General features: G+C 30.0%; 3 protein-coding genes and 1 long non-coding RNA gene across 5 annotated transcripts; 1 reads left to right on the top strand and 3 right to left on the bottom strand.

The window, feature by feature from the left end:
* Positions 1 to 145: 145 nt before the first annotated feature.
* On the bottom strand, positions 146 to 7,431 carry LOC126855418 (endoglucanase A-like). 2 transcript variants are annotated; one of them, XM_050603045.1, is made up of 8 exons: positions 7,184 to 7,431; positions 5,106 to 5,296; positions 4,600 to 4,803; positions 2,562 to 2,805; positions 2,014 to 2,298; positions 1,571 to 1,911; positions 1,092 to 1,344; positions 146 to 907 (listed from the first exon to the last, which is right to left on the bottom strand). In XM_050603045.1, exons 3-8 carry the CDS (start codon positions 4,609 to 4,611, stop codon positions 636 to 638), a joined length of 1,407 nt encoding a protein of 468 aa, XP_050459002.1. In that variant the 5' UTR covers positions 4,612 to 4,803; positions 5,106 to 5,296; positions 7,184 to 7,431; the 3' UTR covers positions 146 to 635. The 2 variants fall into 2 exon arrangements, with proteins under 2 accessions (XP_050459002.1, XP_050459003.1); XM_050603046.1 differs by lacking the exon at positions 7,184 to 7,431 and adding an exon at positions 6,974 to 7,127.
* A 1,069-nt stretch (positions 7,432 to 8,500) lies between these two features.
* On the bottom strand, positions 8,501 to 13,385 carry LOC126855422 (alpha-tocopherol transfer protein-like). The gene is made up of 6 exons (XM_050603053.1): positions 13,229 to 13,385; positions 11,554 to 11,692; positions 11,001 to 11,160; positions 10,749 to 10,863; positions 9,912 to 10,275; positions 8,501 to 9,564 (listed from the first exon to the last, which is right to left on the bottom strand). The coding sequence occupies exons 2-6, from the start codon at positions 11,690 to 11,692 to the stop codon at positions 9,413 to 9,415; spliced, it is 930 nt and encodes a 309-aa protein (XP_050459010.1). The 5' UTR covers positions 13,229 to 13,385; the 3' UTR covers positions 8,501 to 9,412.
* Positions 13,386 to 15,785: 2,400 nt separating this feature from the next.
* Positions 15,786 to 19,180, bottom strand: LOC126855426 (uncharacterized). The gene is made up of 6 exons (XM_050603057.1): positions 19,105 to 19,180; positions 18,718 to 18,789; positions 17,378 to 17,569; positions 16,812 to 17,089; positions 16,277 to 16,570; positions 15,786 to 15,852 (listed from the first exon to the last, which is right to left on the bottom strand). The coding sequence occupies exons 1-6, from the start codon at positions 19,178 to 19,180 to the stop codon at positions 15,805 to 15,807; spliced, it is 960 nt and encodes a 319-aa protein (XP_050459014.1). The 3' UTR covers positions 15,786 to 15,804.
* Positions 16,468 to 17,949, top strand: LOC126855427 (uncharacterized). Its single transcript, XR_007688232.1, has 3 exons — positions 16,468 to 16,609; positions 17,390 to 17,581; positions 17,831 to 17,949. It is a non-coding gene; the product is annotated as an uncharacterized LOC126855427 (long non-coding RNA).
* Positions 19,181 to 19,246: the final 66 nt, after the last annotated feature.

Below are 19,246 nucleotides of genomic sequence, written 5' to 3'. Positions count from 1 at the left end.
ATAAATCTCGCTTTTTACACGTCGGAAAATTCTGACATTTATAGAAAGTTTTGCGTTTGCTTTGCCAGTTATATTTGCTTTTATTATGCAAGAGACATATTAATAAATATTATAAAATTATTTTATTTAATAATATATACTCATATTTTTTTATATGATTTATTAAAAGAAACTGTACAGTTTAATTATATATATAACCAGAGAGCACATCATATTTGGGCATAAATTAGCCAATGTAAAAAATTAATAATTAATTAGATTATTTATTATAAGTTGTTTATTCTCTGTTTTTTTTTTTCTGTGTTTTTGCTTATGTATGGCTGTCATAGTAGACTATAATCGATAATTCCTTCCATCTAAGCATATTTCTATTCCAACGCTTTAGAAAATGTAATGTTATTTCAATTGCAACGCTATCTCTACTTTAAATTAACATAAAATTAAATTTATAAATCATGTAAAATTAAATTAAATATATATTTTTGACAAATATTTATAAAATATATCTATTTCATAAAAAAATACGCAACAAAAAATTTGTTTAATTTTTAACACAGAAATATTTCTACGTTTCTTATATGTTAATTACAACTACAAAAAATTAATTTTTTTTTTTAATAATTAAATAATGCTCTTCAACTGCAATACAGCAATCCGGCGAGTGCGCTAGTAAAACCAGCGTTATAGTCTACCATGACTTGTGTGTAAATATCCTCCTCTCGTATATCTTTAAACAAGTCTTTTTTATTAGGTCCGGAAACTAGAGCACCAAAAAGAATCTGTGGATTTGCCTCGTTTCTGTCGAATTCTCTCCATCCGCAGGATGCTGGTCTATCCGGGCAAGAAGACGCAGCATGATGTGGCTGTTGAGGTGAATTTTTACCGTATCCGACCACATAACTTCTTCCTAAAAATTGTACACAAATAAAAAAGAGTCCAACAAAATTAAGAAATAAAATATTTAATTCAATGTCTACTAAAAACGATAAAAAAGTGTTATCATTATAGTTTATGAAATATGATCATGTTGAATACAAATATATATACATAAATTCTTTTTAAAAACAAAAACATTTTTATTCAAATTTTACCTGTTTTTTTGCCCAGCATATAATCAATCTGTTCTTTGGCAAATTGGCAATATTTGTACGAGTCCTCAATTTCAGTAAAATTTGTCGCTTCCAAGCAGACGAAAGCCACATTAGCGGCATGACGAAGAGTACCCAACTTGCTAATATACAGAAGACCTTTAGGCGTGCGTGTCTGTTTATACACCGAAAAGTCACAAAAGTCGCGAGCGGCTTTTTGGTACTTGAATTCTTTTGTTAATTGAGCCAGCAATACCTACGAGAAATAAAAAAATCTGTACTAGTTGAAAACAATAAAAGAGACAAGACTCCATCTTATTTGATAAATTATTGTTCATAATCTTTCTTGCAATTGAAAATCTTAATTTAAAAAATATGTGTCAAAAAGAATTAAAATCCTTAAATAAAAAGACAGATACATTATCAAGATAAATGTAATAAAAATCGTATAAATAAATAATAAGTTATTAAAGTTGTTTTACCTGAACTCCGGCGATCTTGTTATCGAAGGAGAATTCATTTGGCCGTTTATCAAGATGGAATTCCTGATAATGATTCGTGGCATCATTGAGATACGTGAAGTTTTTGGTCGCCTTGAAAAGCCAAGCAGCCGCCCATGCCAGCTCGTCGCCGTAACCCGTGCTCTCGTAAAATTGTTTTGCATTTTGTATCGCTTCGTGATAAAGGCCTCGATAAATATTGGCAAATTCATAAAGCTCTTCCGCATGCTTGAGACACTCGGCACTGTATTCAGGATCGATTTTCTCAAAAACGATGCTTGAAGCTGCGAGAGCAGCCGCCGTTTCGCCGGCGAGATCAGAACCTACGAACAATTAATGACAAATCAAGCAAAATAATTTATTTTAATTATATATATATATAAATAAATTTATTGATGTATATATATATATATTGACGTATGTACCAGGATGCTCCGGATCAATTTTGTAGGCTGGTCTGACAATGTTATTTGGCAGTTCCTCCGGTCTCCCCCAAAACACATGATCGGCATTAAAATCGCCCACTTGTCCATACAGTACGTTCTTGCTTACGTGACTTTTGATGAAGTAATCTGTAGCCCATTTGATAGTTTTATGGATTTCATCCAGTTGATTGGAGATATTATAAGCCTCTGGCCAACTGATCACACCCCAAGCCAAAAGTGTCGTCGCGGAAGCCATTGGGAAGTTGAACTTTACAAAATCACTAGCTGAACAAAGAAAACAAGGGTGATTAGTTTCGTAAAATAAATTATATAATTATTCATCGCCGAGAGATTTAATAAATCATTATATCGTCATTAATCTGCATTATGTGTCAAACAAGAATACATTTTCGTGTCACTTCTACGTAGATGTTTTTAATAAAAATAAAAATGTAAAGTTTAAATAATAAAGTTAAATAATTATTTAAATTCTATCGAATAATTTTCTCCTTATTTTTTTCAATTCTTTAAGTGGCCTGATTTATTACCATCGTAATATCCTCCAGTTAGATCCTCGCCGTTCGAACCACGGTCATTCAATGCGGAATCGCCTCGCCATGGAATTCTATTGTCTTTTGGCAACTTCCCAGAACGCTGCGCTTCGTAAAACAATAACGAAAGATTCAGGACTTCGGAATAATTTTTCCAGTTGTCGATTGCTTCCATATTGTTGCCATTTTTCATAAAGGCATTTACCTTGAGCGTTGAGGACATCAATATTACCAATAGAATCTGTCAATAAATAACATATTAACAAACGTTTAATATCATCGTCGAATGGCATTCGCCAAGAACGCACGTAATGATGATTTTATAGTGCATGTGCACTGAGGACAATGTAGAGCAATGTCGTGTAAAGCCTTAAATTTTGCATATAGTCTACAGTCTTATAACATTATCATCTATGTGTATGATAATCTGTGCGATCAAGGTTTATGTAAAGTATACTCCATTTCTCGTTTTAAAGGCTAAACATTTTCAATTTGGATGGATGATCAAATTTTAATCACTTTAATTTGCATAACGCGATGAAACTAGTTTACGATGACAAAGAAAATAAATGTGAATATCTATGCTCTCGCTTATTTTTTTTCTCTCAGCTGATCCGATCGACGTAAATGTCTCGAAAAATAGAATGTTGAGGATATTGCGGTTGCATCTGTTGCTTATTAAAAAAGCCACACAAAATGCTGCATACACAGAAAATTTCTCTATCTTGGATCTTGTTTCTCTCTTCTTATAACCGACAATATGGCGAAATCGCACGAATCGCCGTGATAAATCCACAAGGCACGTACGAGCTACGTGACGGACTTAAACAAGATTTATTCGAGCTGCATCTTCGTTACGATCCACCTTCGTTAGAGATTAAATTCTCGCACTATAACTGCATCCGCGTGATTTAACCACAAAATGAATTTTATATCTGTTTTAAATTCATTTAACATTTAATCTTTGACAAAATAAATACAAAGGTGCGTTTTTCAAAATAACGGTAATCACAATAAATTTTTTGCAAGAACAAATATTGTTGTATTTTTGTGAATCACATATCTTGCAAACAACTTATTTTTTTTTAAATAAAATCTTTGAAATATATATAAAAAATGTCGTCCTTAAAATTTAAGTTAATCTTCTCTCTTCCTCTCTTTAGATTATTTATCGTTTTGTTTATAAATATATTTTTGTGACAAAAACACCTGCGAAATATTTAATTCATGATTACAAGAGATTGATATATATATATATATATATATATATATATATATATATGAGAAGAAAGGAAAAAAGTTTGGAGGCGCGTTTGATCCCGCTTCCTTGTCGCTAAAGCATTCTCCAGCTTTCTGAGAAATTCTCAGTTCGTCGACCGTGTAATTTCTGTATGGCAAACGCCAATAGCTTCGGCAAATATCGGCCTTATTGTGAATTCGTGTATTTCTACTTGCGTGGAAACTTCTTTCGCGGAATATTTTTGAAACATAAGGCCGAAGAGCGCATATCTCTTGCTGCGCCAATATTGCAAAGTCTGAGAAACGAATACGTAATGACAATAATATTATAAAAAAAGTAGTAACAAAAGACTCTCTCTTTCTTTAAGAAATAAAAACCGAAAGTCGACATTTTATTAAGATTTTTATTCATTTAGAAATCAATCATGTTAAAAAAAATCGACAATAATTCAATGAAAGTCATCAAATATACAGGTGTCACTTTTAAGTGTCTCAAATTCTCAATATACAATTACGTATATACAATATATATATAATTATAATACAATATACATTCCGTTATTTAAAATTTAGTAAATTAGCAATTTTAGATTTAATAATTAAAGTTTTTAGAAAATCTCTTAAGTGCCCATTTTTTTCTGTCATTTATTACGCGTTTTGTTACACTCTTCTCTCACTCTCTTCCTCACGCATATTTTCCCGCATGTTCAAAAACATTCAAGCGTGACGTAATGCAAGACGCCACAAATACAATTGCAAATTATGACGTAAGAGATTATTGATGAAAAAAACTCACCGTGATACACATGATGAAGAGTTTGCCTTCGCTGTATTATTGTCCCGGAAGCGTGAACGCGACGCGACGCGATGGTCACGTGGATTTAGAAACTTTGCGTGTGATATCGTCTATCTTGACAGAACGTCGACGCAAATCTGCATAACGCATTTCGCGCGAGAGCGTTGCGTTTTTCTTCTTGCTCTCGTTTGCTTGTATCTCTCTCTAAAATCAAACATAGATGATTCCGATATAAATATTCTAACATCAATTATTTTGCAAATATTATTATTGATAAAGTCTACAACGCAATAATGGATTAAATAAAAAAATAAATAAATAAATAAACCTGAGAAACTTTGTTCTGAGAAATTGAAACCCATTTTATATATTTAAATCATTTATTTTATTATATAGTTAATCTATTATTTCGATAAAATAAGTGCATTTTTTTACGTTTATTTGCAAAACGAAAAAATTGACGCGTCATGTTTAGCATTTAAAATAATATTGAAACTTAAACTCACTGAAATTACACCAAGCCTTTTTTCCTATTGATACCAAACTCGGACGCACTTAAATCGTTGAGATCCTGAAGAAAACTCACGGGAAAATGAGATATCTCGAGTTTGCGGACGACAACCGTAGGTTTTTTGTTTCTTTCTTACATTACATTTCCCAGAAAAAGTCAAACATTTTCTATCAACAGTATTTATACCTGCGAAGCAGAAACAAAACAATTCGTTGTTTTTTCATTCTATCTCTCATTAAGCTATTTATTTTACTATTATTTTCTCATACTTCTTGATATAATCATAACATTTGCTATACTTCTAATTAAACTTAAATGCGAATCAAGTCCATAATTTATCGTAATTTTATCTCTCTCACATTTTTATAAAATATTTAATATATTTAATGTAATTAATATTTTTTTAAAATAATTATTGTGCGCAAATTTATACATATAAATAAATAAATAGAAAAATAAATAAAAAAATAAATAATATACATATATATATATATATATATATATGTTTCTTTAAATAAATATTTAATAAAAAAATGATTCAATTTCCAAGAAATTAATTTTATATATAAGTTTCTATTTAAAAAATATGATTTAGAGATTGCTTCCCTCTCTTTCTCTTTTTCTCTCTCTTTTTCTCTTATGGTCATTTTGTCATTACTTGATGTCTCCTTTTCTCTTGTTTGTTCTCTATTACATCTTCATAATTTACAACATTCGCGAAAATACAGTTAATTACAATGGCACGCGAACTATCACTAGAATATGACGATGTGGTACTTTATATTACAATACATTACAATACTTTCGATGTTAATTGCGCATTTTATTTTACTCAAACGCCAAGTTAATGATATGCAATTGATAAATATTACAGACTTATTCTAGTCTAGAACATAAAAAGAATTGATTTTTTTGTACTTTTTTAAATGTTTTAAGGTAAAAATAAGTTCTTGATGAAAATATTTGATCAAAATCGTAAAAATAAGAGAATTAAGCGTGTAAATCGCTATACAACACAAATAAAAAATTGTTATAATGTTACACCGGGCATTTTTTCACATAATAATTTGTATGCATTATTCAAGATTATCGGAAACTTGGAAAAGATTCCATGAACGTTTAGGATGGTCTCGATCGTTAGGCGAAGCAGATGATAAAAATAAAAGAAAGGTTTTAAATACCAAACGTACCGACAGATTCAGGAAGAAAAAATTAGATGAAAATTATGACATGTCTGCAAATTCTTTTTCGATATTTATCCTTGAATATTAAAAATTTACGACATGGTGTTATGGTTGAAAATTCTTCATCAAGAAAAATTTAATTATATATATAAAATTAAATTGAAAATTTTTTTTAAATATTTAAATATACACAATCCATTCTCTTTACTCAAGAGTTCACGTGAGACTATTTTAAGTAAATTCGCACAATACGACTGACGAAGGAGAAAGCAAGAAATTAGTGGTCTTATGCAGGCGTTCGAGAAATTATTGAGAAATCCTGCGTTATTAAAGCAACGTAAGTCAAAATAATTAGTCATAAACTTTTTTTATACTCATATACTCGGGCTATAATTACTCGACAATTTTATCCGTCAGAAAAGTACTAATCCTCTCTCGACAGACTCGCTCAATATATTTTTTATAATTTTTTTTTATAAAATTGTACAATATGCTTTCTCATTTTATTATTTAATGGATTTATTATTACTTTATAATATTTATTGTTTGTTGCAAATTTTATTTGATCATTAATAATGTATTTTTAATACTAATGATTTTTATTTTCTTTATACGAGCAAAATCTGTCAAATGCGGAAGTAGTTTTATTGATTACCAAAGACAATTTTTAATAACATACACTTTCACGTTTTTTTCCACACAGTTGTTTTCACAAATTAATATTTTATTAAATTCGTTACTGTAATTCAAAGATCAACTGTCTAAAGATACTTAAATTATTATTATATAGATATTATATTATATTGAATATTAATTATCAATAGGTTTTGTGAATAGCGCACCAAATTGTGCAAAGTTTGATCGATTGACTGATCGAATCACAACTTACTAAGCGACTGATTGATGGACTGACTGACTGACTGACTGACTGACTGCAGGTTCAATGACGACCGCGAGCGACTGAAAAGATGAAGAAGTGGGGACGCATTTGCACGGGAAGAGAGACGAATATCTGTCTTGCATACAGGATGTCACGATGAATATTATATCGCGATACTACTTCAAAGAAATTTATTTTTGTTTGTCGCATTTATCAAATTATCCACCTTGTGAAATTATATTTAGAAATCAGAACGACACACACGTGTCTTTTTAGTGAAGATTTCTTAATGATTAAACTCTTGGGAACAATGTAGACTTTTAAATTACAAAAAGAAAATGTTTTCGCAAATAGAAAAATTGAAGACAATAAATAATTCAATAAATAATTTACACTAATTTGTTAATTATTATATGTTAAACAATTGTTATTAAAATTGATATTAAATAGATTGAGATTAGATAAAAATAAATGGAATAATTTTAATAATTTTAATATAGCAGATAGTTACTCCAATTTTCTTATTAAAAAAAAACAGAAGTTTTTGTAAAAGCTTCTCAGTTGGTCAGGTTGATCATTGACGGTTTTTAAATCATCAAAACCTAACGGTGGAAATAATTATTCTAGAAAATCGAATGAAAATGGAAATTCGGGTAATTTTAGCACGATGGTTAGGCCGCCGTGTGTAACTTTCACTGGATATGACATTCTTATTGAATCTTTTTTTGTTGTTCCTTCGAGAAACATTAATGACTGGCAATCAGCATTGCAGTTGGCGTCAAAAGACTCACTTTTTCTAAGAATTCAGATAATCTTCGCGTCTTGCTGCAAGATCTCAAAATTTTACATTTTTTGACATACAACTTCAGTTATCAATTCGTTATTGTAACCACATACAGATCTCTTGTACAAGCTATGATAAAAATCATGTACCTATTTATTATTATCTGAATCACTTAGGTCTATATTCACTACACGTATAGCATACAAAATGCTTGAAAGATCGTATCAAAGTATACTTTGATTGATACAATAAAATTAGATTAAGACTTGATTTAATTATTTGCAACCCTGGTTGAATGTTTTGAACCATAATAATTTCAATTTAAATATTAACATGATTTCTTTTTGTTAGCAAATGCATTTAGAAATAATACTTTTCATGCACCTGTATATGTAGTATGAAATTCTTGCCAGCTGACTTTTGACATTTTCATGCAGTTTTTATAATATACAAAAAAGAATTGCAGTCTCTAATAATAACAAGATATCGATGATACAATATATATAGATAGGCGACGATACAAATATTAAAAATACACTGTATAAACAAAAATATTCAGTTCTTTTAGTATATTTGTCATGCTTTTAGTGTATCAATCAAAGTAGACTTTGATACGATCTTTCAAGCATTTTGTATGCCACGTGTAGTGAATATACATATACTTGTGAAGACAATGTATTTTGGAAAATTGACGACAAAAGTTTAATCAATTTTAAGACAATTAGTTGTAATCGTGCATTTTTTTTGGAGATTTTATTCACGTAATTCTCGAAATGGGATGTCAATAAAATATATCAAATTGAAAAACATATTGCGTAAACGATAAGTAACGTCAGCATGTTACATATATACACACATAATCTTATTAATAAAATAATTGTTTGAAATATATCAATTACACATTGTGATTCAAGAAATAAAAAATTTTTGGGATTTTTCATCATTGATATACTCTTATATATATATATATATATATATATATATATATATATATATATATATACATTTTTTAAATTATTTTAAACAATGCTTTTTTAATTATAATCAATATTGTAATTAGAGAGTGTTTCTAATTCAATAATCAAAATAAATAAACTATCGTTAATAATAAAAAGGTGCAAAATATCCTCTATATTAACGTTGCGTTATTTTTTTGTCAGAATATTTTTTATTTTTATTATTCTCCACAAATGAGTTTTCCAATTAAATTTTTTTTATTGATTATCATCGTAAATGATTTTGAAGAAAATCGATATCGTATATAAATTCTGTACAAAAGTTTATAATTCTATTATAGCTGTTTGAAAGAAAAATGCATTAAAATATTGATCACGGTCATAACGTACAATCGGTTGACGTCAAAGTTTCTGCTCCTAACGCAAACGAACGTTCTAATTAACGATTGCCGTTGGCGATGATTACATTGCCGACACACCTGTGATGCATTAATCAATTTAATCGATAGTCAGCTGCCGGAACGATCCATCAATACCGAATAGATCGTCCTGCGTCTTTGGTTTATCTGGTCGTAAGGCCTCGTTAGCTTTCACAGATTCCTGTTCCGCGAACCACGGTCCATATTTTTCCAATTTCTTCATCCACATCTCTAAAAAATAATGAGCAATATTTGTTAGAAAGCTTGTTTTAACATCAAAAATATTTAATGCATTTTCTACGCATTTCTCCAAATTATTTCTCCAATTTCTCCAATTATTATTCCGATTACAACTGTTTATATGTTATGTATAAATCAGCTTTTTTTATAATAAAAATATTTATTATTTAATTAATTATTTAATTAATTAAATTAATTAATTAATTAATTTATATATTATTATTTAAGAAAAATTTTAATTATATATTCAAGAAATTTAAAGAAATTGCCATTAAAATTAAATAGTATTCGAGAATATTTTATAATTTTGATTTAATAAAATTGATAAAATATCATGCCATGCAGATCATGGATGGGACCGGCGTCTCCACCGTATTCAGTCGGCAGTATCTCCTTAGGTACGTAATCGTAGAGTGACTCGATGTTGCTATGCGTGTAGATGCGATTGCGTATTTTCTCCTTCAGGAACGGCTTGACGAAATTGAGAATCGTATCGATGAGCGAACTGATGTTTACTATATGCACCTCTTTCACTTTTGCTGGATACGCCTCTTGAGCACAGACCAGAAACTTCTTTACTAAGGTCGGCGTAAACTTGGCAAAATACGAAGGCGTCGCAATAGAAGCGTCGAAAATATAAACGTCGCCGGCAACGCCGTGGGTCTCCTCCTTGAGGCGCACATCGCCGATCATAAACACTATCTTTAACAGCAATATATTTGTTATATTAACTTAAAAATAAAATGTGAGCGTAAAATATTAACGTACGATGTAGAATTGTATACTTTTCAAAATAGCAAGATCGGAATTGATATAATTTGTATGAGTATAGTTATCGTATTAATGAAAAAAATAATAATAATACCATAAAAAAATTCTATAAATATTTTTTAACAATAAAAAATTTTCTCTTGCTTACACTGAAATAATAACCAAATTTAAGTTTCTGATTTATAGATAATTTTTTATAGATAATTATAGATAAAGTTATAGATAATTTTTTTTTTTTTTTTTGAGGAGCCAAGCATTTACAAAATATATTTTAAAAAATGATTAATTGCTAATATTTAAGTATACTATAGAATAATTAGATTGATTGATTTGATTCGGAGAACATGCGCATTTCTTTTTCAATCCATTGTTGCACCATCAATAACCGAAAAATAAATGTGTACCTTCATAGCTTCCGTAATATTGGAAACGGTTATTGGCATATCTTTAGGAAATATACCTCGCATTATGATCACACGACGTCCGTTCTTTGTTAATCCAGGCAAAACAGGTATTTGTCTGGAAGAAGAAAATGGAGCAAAAAATTAATATTTATCTAGTCAATTTGTATAAATTTCTTATCTCGCTCATTACTCTCATTGTGAGAATGACTGAAACCTTTAACTATCGCCAGTGCAATCACGATATTTCCTTACACATATTTCGCTACTTCTTGCATTGACGGCCTCGTTATATCGCGATCAGAAAAAAATTCAGGAATCACTGCGCGCATCGTGAAATACATGTCCAGTTTTTGTTTGCATTTCTCCAAAGAAAATTTGGATCCGCGTAGAAATGTCATTATTCTTTGGTCATCTAAAAAATAAAATAAAATTATGTTATTTTAAGTATTTACATAATTTATTGATTAAATTTAATGTTTGTCTTGTAAATTTTTTTCTCTCTAATGCCTTATACATATTTCTTCATATATATTCATATTTCTTTATACATATTCACTACTTCTTGCGTTGACAACATTCTCTCTCTCTCTCTCTCTCTCTCTCTCTCTCCCTTCGAGTATTTTGAATATTAAATGTGATAATATTTCAAATCAAACGTTTTCTATATTACGATACTCATAAAATCGCAAACATAATTTTCGATTTTAATCGTAAATTATATATTCTTTAAAAAAAAAGCTATAGCCCGCCAAACTTAAATGCGTGTTTTATGATTAATTTTTGATAGCTTAATTGGAAAATGTACCATCAAATTGAGGTAAATGAGGTTGTTTAGCAAGCCATTCCTTAATCATCTCGAGGTCCTTATCACGAGTCGCCGGATTCTCATTCAGCTCAATCTGTATCTGCTTAGACATTTCATTTTTAGGCTGTACCAGCATCATCTACAAACAAATCGTAGTAAGAAATATTAAATATAAAAAGACACGCGCGGATCAGTAACACTCGAGAAAATTTTGATGTAATAAAAATCTGTTATAAAATATAATTTTAGTATTCTCTTTTTTTTTTTCTAAATTAGAAAGCGTAAAATTAAATCACTACAGAATAAATCGGACACACACATTGTACATAATGCCTATATAATTCCTTTTCGGTTTGCACGTGTTCGGTTGCATGTAATGTGCACTATATGGATTACACAACCGGTTAAGATACCCATCGTTCTTATGTCAGGAATTAATGCTGACCAAAGTGACTTGCTCAATCAAAACTTTCTCTAAACTCGTCGCGACTTCGCGGATTAAGACGCAAAGAGAATGTTTCTTTAAACTTTATCTTTTCCCGATTTGGGAGCGACGACATTGTCCTGCTATATTTTTTTCTGATTTTTTTCGCTATTGACTACCGAAAAGTTTACAATATCTCATTGCTGTCTGTATAAAAAATTTTGTGGCATTTTATTTTAATCTGCTAATTTATTGTAATCTGCTCGTCATTGAGAGAAGAATTGTGTAAAGCTCGATAAAAAAATTGCCGCTTTACAAAAGTTCAAAATTAGAGAAAACAAAGCAAGAGTTTTGAAAAGTTTGCTTCTTCAATTACTTTCTCAATTTCACTAACGCAATATAATATCTCTAAAAAATAATTACACATCATATAAGTATTCTTGGCCACAAGATAAAACGCGAGAAATTTGGCAAGCGTGAAAGTTTACGAGCGTTTTAAAAGTGATAGGATAAAATTCATAATATTGTAACCTTGCGGAAGATGAAAAAATGCAAATTTAAGAAATTTCATTAAAATTATCTATTTTTAGATAATATAAAATTAATAAGATATTTATGCCAACTTTAAATCGTAATTAAATCGTAACTAATTTAAAAAAATTTTATTATTATAATATACTTCATTATTAATATAAATAATATAATTTTTTCTTTTATTATTATTATTATTATTATATAATTTATTATAATAATAACGACAATCACAAAATAATTTTTTACAATTTATTTTGCACAATAATTAGGTTGCTAAAATTTCTATGATATGTATCGAATCTTCCTTGTAATAACAAGAGAATACTTTTATAAGTATTAAACAAATTTAATTTTTACTGTTTATGTTTTATAATCTTTACAATCTTTTATACTTATAAAATAAAGATAAAAGTATTTATTTTATTTTGAAAAAAAAAATTAATAAGTTTATCTCTTTATTTTTATATTGACATATCAAGATATGGAATTTTATTTTATATATAACCACATAAAAATTAAGCGGCATAGCAAGCAAGATAAAAATATATATTTTTCTTGGAAGGTGAACGGACATATAATCTATTAAACGTTTGATTACAATATACAGTGCAATTAATTTGACTTAACGTAGATAAAATCATGATGTGAGATGTTTGTAAAAATAGAAAAACTATTCCTTTTTTATACACACACGATATATAGTTTAGTTAAACTTACCTTGACTGATGTTCAACACAAATCAGACGCACAGACGGACACTCGATCGCGACGACGATGACTTTCGGATTGTTGCGGAAAGAGAAATGAACAGAGCGACTCGAGAGACGGCAAACGAACAACGGAGTGGGAACCATGATTACCTCGTGGACCGGTTCTCCTTTATACCGTAGGAATACCCCACTCCCGCTTCTCTTACCGTTATCTATACGCGGTAGAAAGAAAATCTGATCAATAAGCGATTTTTAGGGGAATTCTTAATTAACGATCGTTAGTTTATGGAACAGTCAGGTGAGATAATCCTACTACGTTCGGCAAATGTGAAAAACTTTTTTATCTAAGAGCTAACATTTAAAAAAAGAGGCAATAAATACGTAATGCAAAACTTTGAGCACATACAAAACTCTCTTATAGATTCTAAAAAAATGATAAAATTTGTTTGCAATGATTTCAAAGCGAAGTTGCTCATTATAAAATCATTATAGAGAATTCTAGTATTTTTCAAGGAAATTGATATTCTTGATATGAAGGATTTAAAAACCTGTTTTTTTTTTTTAACAGGAAGAATTATTTGTTATATCTTTTATATGCGTATTATAAAACGTATTCTTTAAGAATAATAAAGCAATAAATTTCAAATCAAATTTACTTCAATTTTTTGCCATATACACGTATATGTTACAGTGGCCAATTATATAAATGCGCATCATTGAAAACGATAAATTATTATAAAAATGTGATACTTTTTATATAATTAACGCGATATACAATTCATAGTTAATCTAAATGACAGATAATTAAACCAGTTTTCTGATATATAAATGTGTGTTATGCTCTGCAACTGAAAAGATACAAACGAAAATATTATATTGCAAAAAGCTGTATATTCTAATGACAATTTGGAGGATGAAGGAATCGACGCACTCGTGAATTTGTATTCCGTTGTAACGCAACAGTAACAATTTCGTAATCTCAGTCTTGTTTATCGGCGAAATGCGGCAAATGTTCTTGCATTTAATATAATTCCGCGATTTTAGAAACTTTATGAAATTGTACATTTATGTAACGTGAAAATCCTCGGTGAGCGCGCACATGTTTTGGTCGTTCCTGGTGCACACGCGCCGTCTTCTTCTCGCTCTGATAAACAAAATCTAAAACTTTCTTCTCAGGGGATCGATCCACATGCGCCTTTAAACACCTCATATATACGTTTTTGAGACAGTGGAAAAAATATTCTGCGCTCCCAAGAACGCACACACGGAAAATAATATACAAATCAGATATTGAAACGAAAATATATATATATTAGATTGCGATAGGAAAATCTTCGGTACGTTTACGCGAAATGTTTTGCACGATTTTATTTTATAATCTAATTTATGATTATATTATAAAATTTAGAAGATTGCTTCCCGGTAAGATCAAGTGACGCGCGATTCTGATTAGCGATCAGTACAGAGTCCTTGTTTCTGTGCGTAATGCAAAATAAAAAAAAAAAAGAAAAACTATTGTTATAATCGCTAGTCAGCAAAGATGATGATCGCGATTTTTTCTCGATTATTCTCTGTGCCGTATTCACTTCCGAGTGCATAGAACTACATGCTGACTAATCGCGGTCAGCGCCGAATGCCCTCGTCTTACTTTCTTTCGCGAGTATAATCGGTTCATGTTGTTGCTACGTCGTTGTTGCACCAGCGTAAAATTACACGAACAGCGGCGACCGTCATAATCGAAGGAATTCGCGTGTGTATAAAAGTGCCGGTTGCAATCGTGCGATTTTGAAATTGAGCAAAAAGTTGCAGCGAGTAAACGCACGTGGTAAACGCTGTCGCTTACATCGGAGATCTTTATCTTCGTGGATTGACGCATTTACATTTTTATTTCATTAAATTCGATCAAATTTTGATGCATCACAAACTTTCCTTGTACTCCCGCGAATTTGAAATTAATTTTTTCTTTCTAAAGAAAACGTCGAGATTGCTTTCCTAACTTTCTAACTTACATTGAAATACGTTTGCAAGCAACTGATAAGTTCAACAGTTTGCCAAAATAAAGTTGTTGAGCAAATTCAGCAAAGAATATAAAGTTTCATTATTTGTTTGCGCCAAGTTAAGTCGTTCCGTTATTTAAATGAGTCGACAGAAATCGAACGCTTTGTATAAATGAAGAATACAATATAAACCAGTGCGCAATCCTGATGCAATCAAAATAACAATACTTATATATTGCATTAAGGTTTATTTACGAATTTGGTAAAAAATATATCTCCTGATCACATAACATTATAATTTTTCCGAACGCGCCTTTTCTCTCTCATGAACAATATATTTCCTTCTCTTTCTTGCTATTTCTTTTATAAAAGAAAAGATTATCGAAATTTTCGATTGGCATTCTTGATAGAGAGATCGGCGTTTTCTTGCATATAAATATAGAGAAAAGGAGTAAAGAGAAATATAAATAAAAATTACATCTCGCTCGAAGAAACTTAAATGGCAATGGTGACGACCGCGACACTGACAAGCGCTGTAGCGAGGCCACATGACATGACATTGCTTGGACGAAGTCGAGCTTCTGAGTTATTTCCCTTTCTCAGTAATTGTTGTCTTTACGGTGCTTACAGTATCCTAAGAAAAAGATACAAGACACAAAACACTCGTATTCATGTTCAGGAGAATAAGGGATTGAAATCAGATTTTTGAAATAAATCTTTGTAGAATTACAATAATTCTTTCTCGATGGCAATTTTTATTACAAATGATCTTCATCGATAAAAGATTAAAAATAAAATCGACGCAAACTTATTTTAATGTTAATCTCAGTCAATTTACTCGTGTTCAATTTACTACTAAGTTTATATATATACATAAACAATAAACAATAATAGTGTTATGTATATCTATATTTTCAATACATATTATTCTGCGAGAAAACAAGTTATGGACGAGCGTTACAAGTTCCAAACAAAAACATCAAACTTGTCGTATCATAACAGTTTTTACTTAATAAACATTATTATTATTTATTATAATGACAGCCAGTTTGCCTTACCAGTTTTTCAACGGCATCCTTATCTTTGGTAACTCGTTTCCGCATTAGCAGTTCTCGCGAGAAAATCTCGATCGGCAGATGTGAGACAATCGGAATATTGCGCTTCTTTTTATCTGTGTATCCTGAACCGTGATAATTGCTCGTGATCGCTTTTTTAATCATCATCGGAAGTTCCTCGATCGTTACTACTTCCCGAAGAATTTCATTATTCGGTCCTTGTACAAGCAACGGTACAGATGTCTTATTCCCGGCACAGATTTGCATCATAACTAAGAGAGTATCTTTCGGAGAAATCTGCATCGATCGGGGAAATAATAATGAATACATATGTCTGTAAGAGTTCTTTTTAACATGTAGGAAAAAATATGTTCTTTATTATTTTATTTACGATATTTATATTACTCTTGCACGTAGTTAATATATCTGATGTAGATATTCTAATAATTATTGAAATATAAAGACAAATATATTATATTTTTTGAAATTGTCCAGATTTAGAGATAAATTTATTAATATTCAATAAAACAAGGATTACTTCGTGTTGCATAAGATCGATGATGGCAGCTTGTTCGCTTTTCGGCACGATAGCGATTAACATGTAACCATTGTGATTTGGAATAGACTTGAGCTTTTTGATAGTATTTTCGATTAAATTAGTAACAATTGGCTTAAGAGGAAACGATCTGTGCAATGAAAAATCGTCTTCGAATGTACCATGATTTCTACTCAACGATTCGAGCAGAGATCGGAAGATTGCTATTCCAATTTTGGAGAATACATCAAAAACATTCCACATACTGTCGTGATTCATCTCTAAAATTAAAAAAATTAATTTATAATTTTGTATTTTTCTTTATAAATTAAGCAAAATTATAAAGTTTCATTTATTGCTTAATTTTATGCTTAGAACTTTTTGTTGAAATCATCGAAATTAATATTTTATTCAATTATTTAATTTTATTTCTTTTATACTTTTTTTTAGAATTATTTATAGACAATGTATTAAAAAAATCTTAACTTTTCGTACAAATATTAACAAAACTTATAAGAAGATTTTTATTTTTATCTATTCGTTTCTTTGATCGTTCTATCTTGACTCACCCTCTGTTTTAGAATCAGCTGTAATCAAAGAAGGAACAGATTTTGGTTGGTCACTGAGATCGATGATTTGCCAAGCGTTGTTAAACTCGTGCTTGTTCTCCTGTAGTTCTAACTTTACATTGCTGTTGTTAGATACATCAAATTCGTGTCTAGGAAAGAACGGGATGGAGAAGTTGCTACCGAAAACTGCGTCTATAATCGATGGTTTGTTAAATACTCGAGATATAAAAAATGTAAACATTATATTATTTAAGATCTAATATTTAATAAAACATTTTCTAAAATATATATTTTACAAATATACACTTTTTTGGTAATAAATTTTTTATTATTTGATAAATAAGACTCTTAAACCTGTTGTCATTCCTCTCGCTTGTCTCGCCCAAGACAACAATTCTCCGATCTTGGAACGAAGAATATGCTCGCAATAGCAATCTTTTTCTTTATTTTCAGATATCAATGCATCCAAGGAGATACCATCAGTCACTATCTTATTATTGCATCTCTAATGATGTAATTATATATAATATATATAAATATTTATACATATATATAAAAAGATCCAATCAAACATTAATTTTGTACTTGTAATTTAAATCTCAGATTCAAATTATAAAATATGAATAAAAACATTGATATCAATTTCCCATAATACAAATATTTAAATTGTAGAAATTGAATATTATAATTCTATCAGATTCTTAAATCCAATCTAAAAATAAATCTTTTTGATCATTTGATTGATTTGTGGGTTATTATATTTTTAAAATATAAATTCTTTGCTCTCATTATAAATTAATAATATTTAAATATATTATTACTAGAAATATTATAAATTTTAATAATAATATTACAAAAATAAATTATAAATTATAAATTTTGTTCTAATTATTGTAAAATGTAGAAAAGTGATATTATGAGAAGTGAAATCTAATTATTTATGGTTTATTTTATATTTAATTACTTAGAAAATGGGTAATATAATTAAGGGAGTACTTGAAGAAATCCTTCTATCGCGAACGGTAATTTGTCCTTCCAATAGTCCTCCCACTTTTTTTCTTCCCCTTCTACATTCTCATCCCTCTCGTCGATCAAAAGTAGAATGACATTTAGTGGAATAATAACATTAGTGTTTGCTTCAGAGAAATGAGGCGCATCATTTCTCATTGTCGATGTCGATGTCGTGTTATTGACGAGCTTCATCCCGATCTCTGTACTCTCAATTGTCACTCTCTTGTCGCGTATCTGATTATCCGCTATTTCCTCCGTCAGTTTTGCCGACACTTTCGCATCCGCTGCTTGCAATATTCTGTCCGTTGTACTTGTTACCTGCGTCTTGCCGTTCAAAGCAGAGTCGACCCTTTGATAAGTGTCCAAGGACGGTGCCATGTCCCACGTGGGCGGCACAAGTGCTGCAGATGAAGTGTATAAATCACTAGTCAATATAACTATGTAATAACAGCAGATTTTTTCTGAGGAAAATGCATTTAAAAGAAACACATTAGACGTTCTTATACTGTGTTCTCTCTCGAAAAAAAGGGAAGGAAAAACATTATGAGACATAAAAATGTGATCTGAGGTAGCAAGTCCCCAAGAACGAAGTCGAGAATCAACTAGATAATTGTGATTTGTGTAATTAATGCACTTTGTATTTCCTTGTTCTCAATTATAATCACAAATATGACTATAACGAAGCAAAGACGAGAGCAAAGATTAATGTCGGATACCTGAACGATCCATCGTGAATCCAAGAGAACATGTCATCGCCGACCACAGCACCGCACAGATACCAAGATAAAACATGGTGCCTTCTACTATATGAATCGAATTAATTTAACGTCGTTATTAAGATGCTCAATTTAGCGACAA

The sequence above is a fragment of the Cataglyphis hispanica genome, chromosome 16 (assembly GCF_021464435.1).
Source record: "Cataglyphis hispanica isolate Lineage 1 chromosome 16, ULB_Chis1_1.0, whole genome shotgun sequence".
Lineage (NCBI taxonomy): Eukaryota > Metazoa > Arthropoda > Insecta > Hymenoptera > Formicidae > Cataglyphis > Cataglyphis hispanica.
This window is presented reverse-complemented; position numbering and strand designations above follow the sequence as displayed.

What these genes read in the sequence shown, in the direction of transcription:
- LOC126855422 (XM_050603053.1), bottom strand. Translation starts at nt 11,692, where the DNA reads ATGATGCTGGTACAGCCTAAAAATGAAATGTCTAAGCAGATACAGATT. An exon ending in TCATTTACCTCAATTTGATG is followed by an intron (nt 11,161 to 11,553) that starts GTACATTTTCCA and finishes TTTATTTTTTAG; the next exon opens with ATGACCAAAGAATAATGACA. An exon ending in TCCCATCCATGATCTGCATG is followed by an intron (nt 9,565 to 9,911) that starts GCATGATATTTT and finishes ATTATTTTTTAG; the next exon opens with AGATGTGGATGAAGAAATTG.
- LOC126855418 (XM_050603045.1), bottom strand. An exon ending in AACTGGAGGATATTACGATG is followed by an intron (nt 2,299 to 2,561) that starts GTAATAAATCAG and finishes TTCTTTGTTCAG; the next exon opens with CTAGTGATTTTGTAAAGTTC. An exon ending in AATTGATCCGGAGCATCCTG is followed by an intron (nt 1,912 to 2,013) that starts GTACATACGTCA and finishes AATTGTTCGTAG; the next exon opens with GTTCTGATCTCGCCGGCGAA.
- LOC126855426 (XM_050603057.1), bottom strand. Translation starts at nt 19,180, where the DNA reads ATGTTTTATCTTGGTATCTGTGCGGTGCTGTGGTCGGCGATGACATGT. An exon ending in ATTCACGATGGATCGTTCAG is followed by an intron (nt 18,790 to 19,104) that starts GTATCCGACATT and finishes CTTCATCTGCAG; the next exon opens with CACTTGTGCCGCCCACGTGG. An exon ending in AGGATGCCGTTGAAAAACTG is followed by an intron (nt 15,853 to 16,276) that starts GTAAGGCAAACT and finishes TCTTTTTCTTAG; the next exon opens with GATACTGTAAGCACCGTAAA.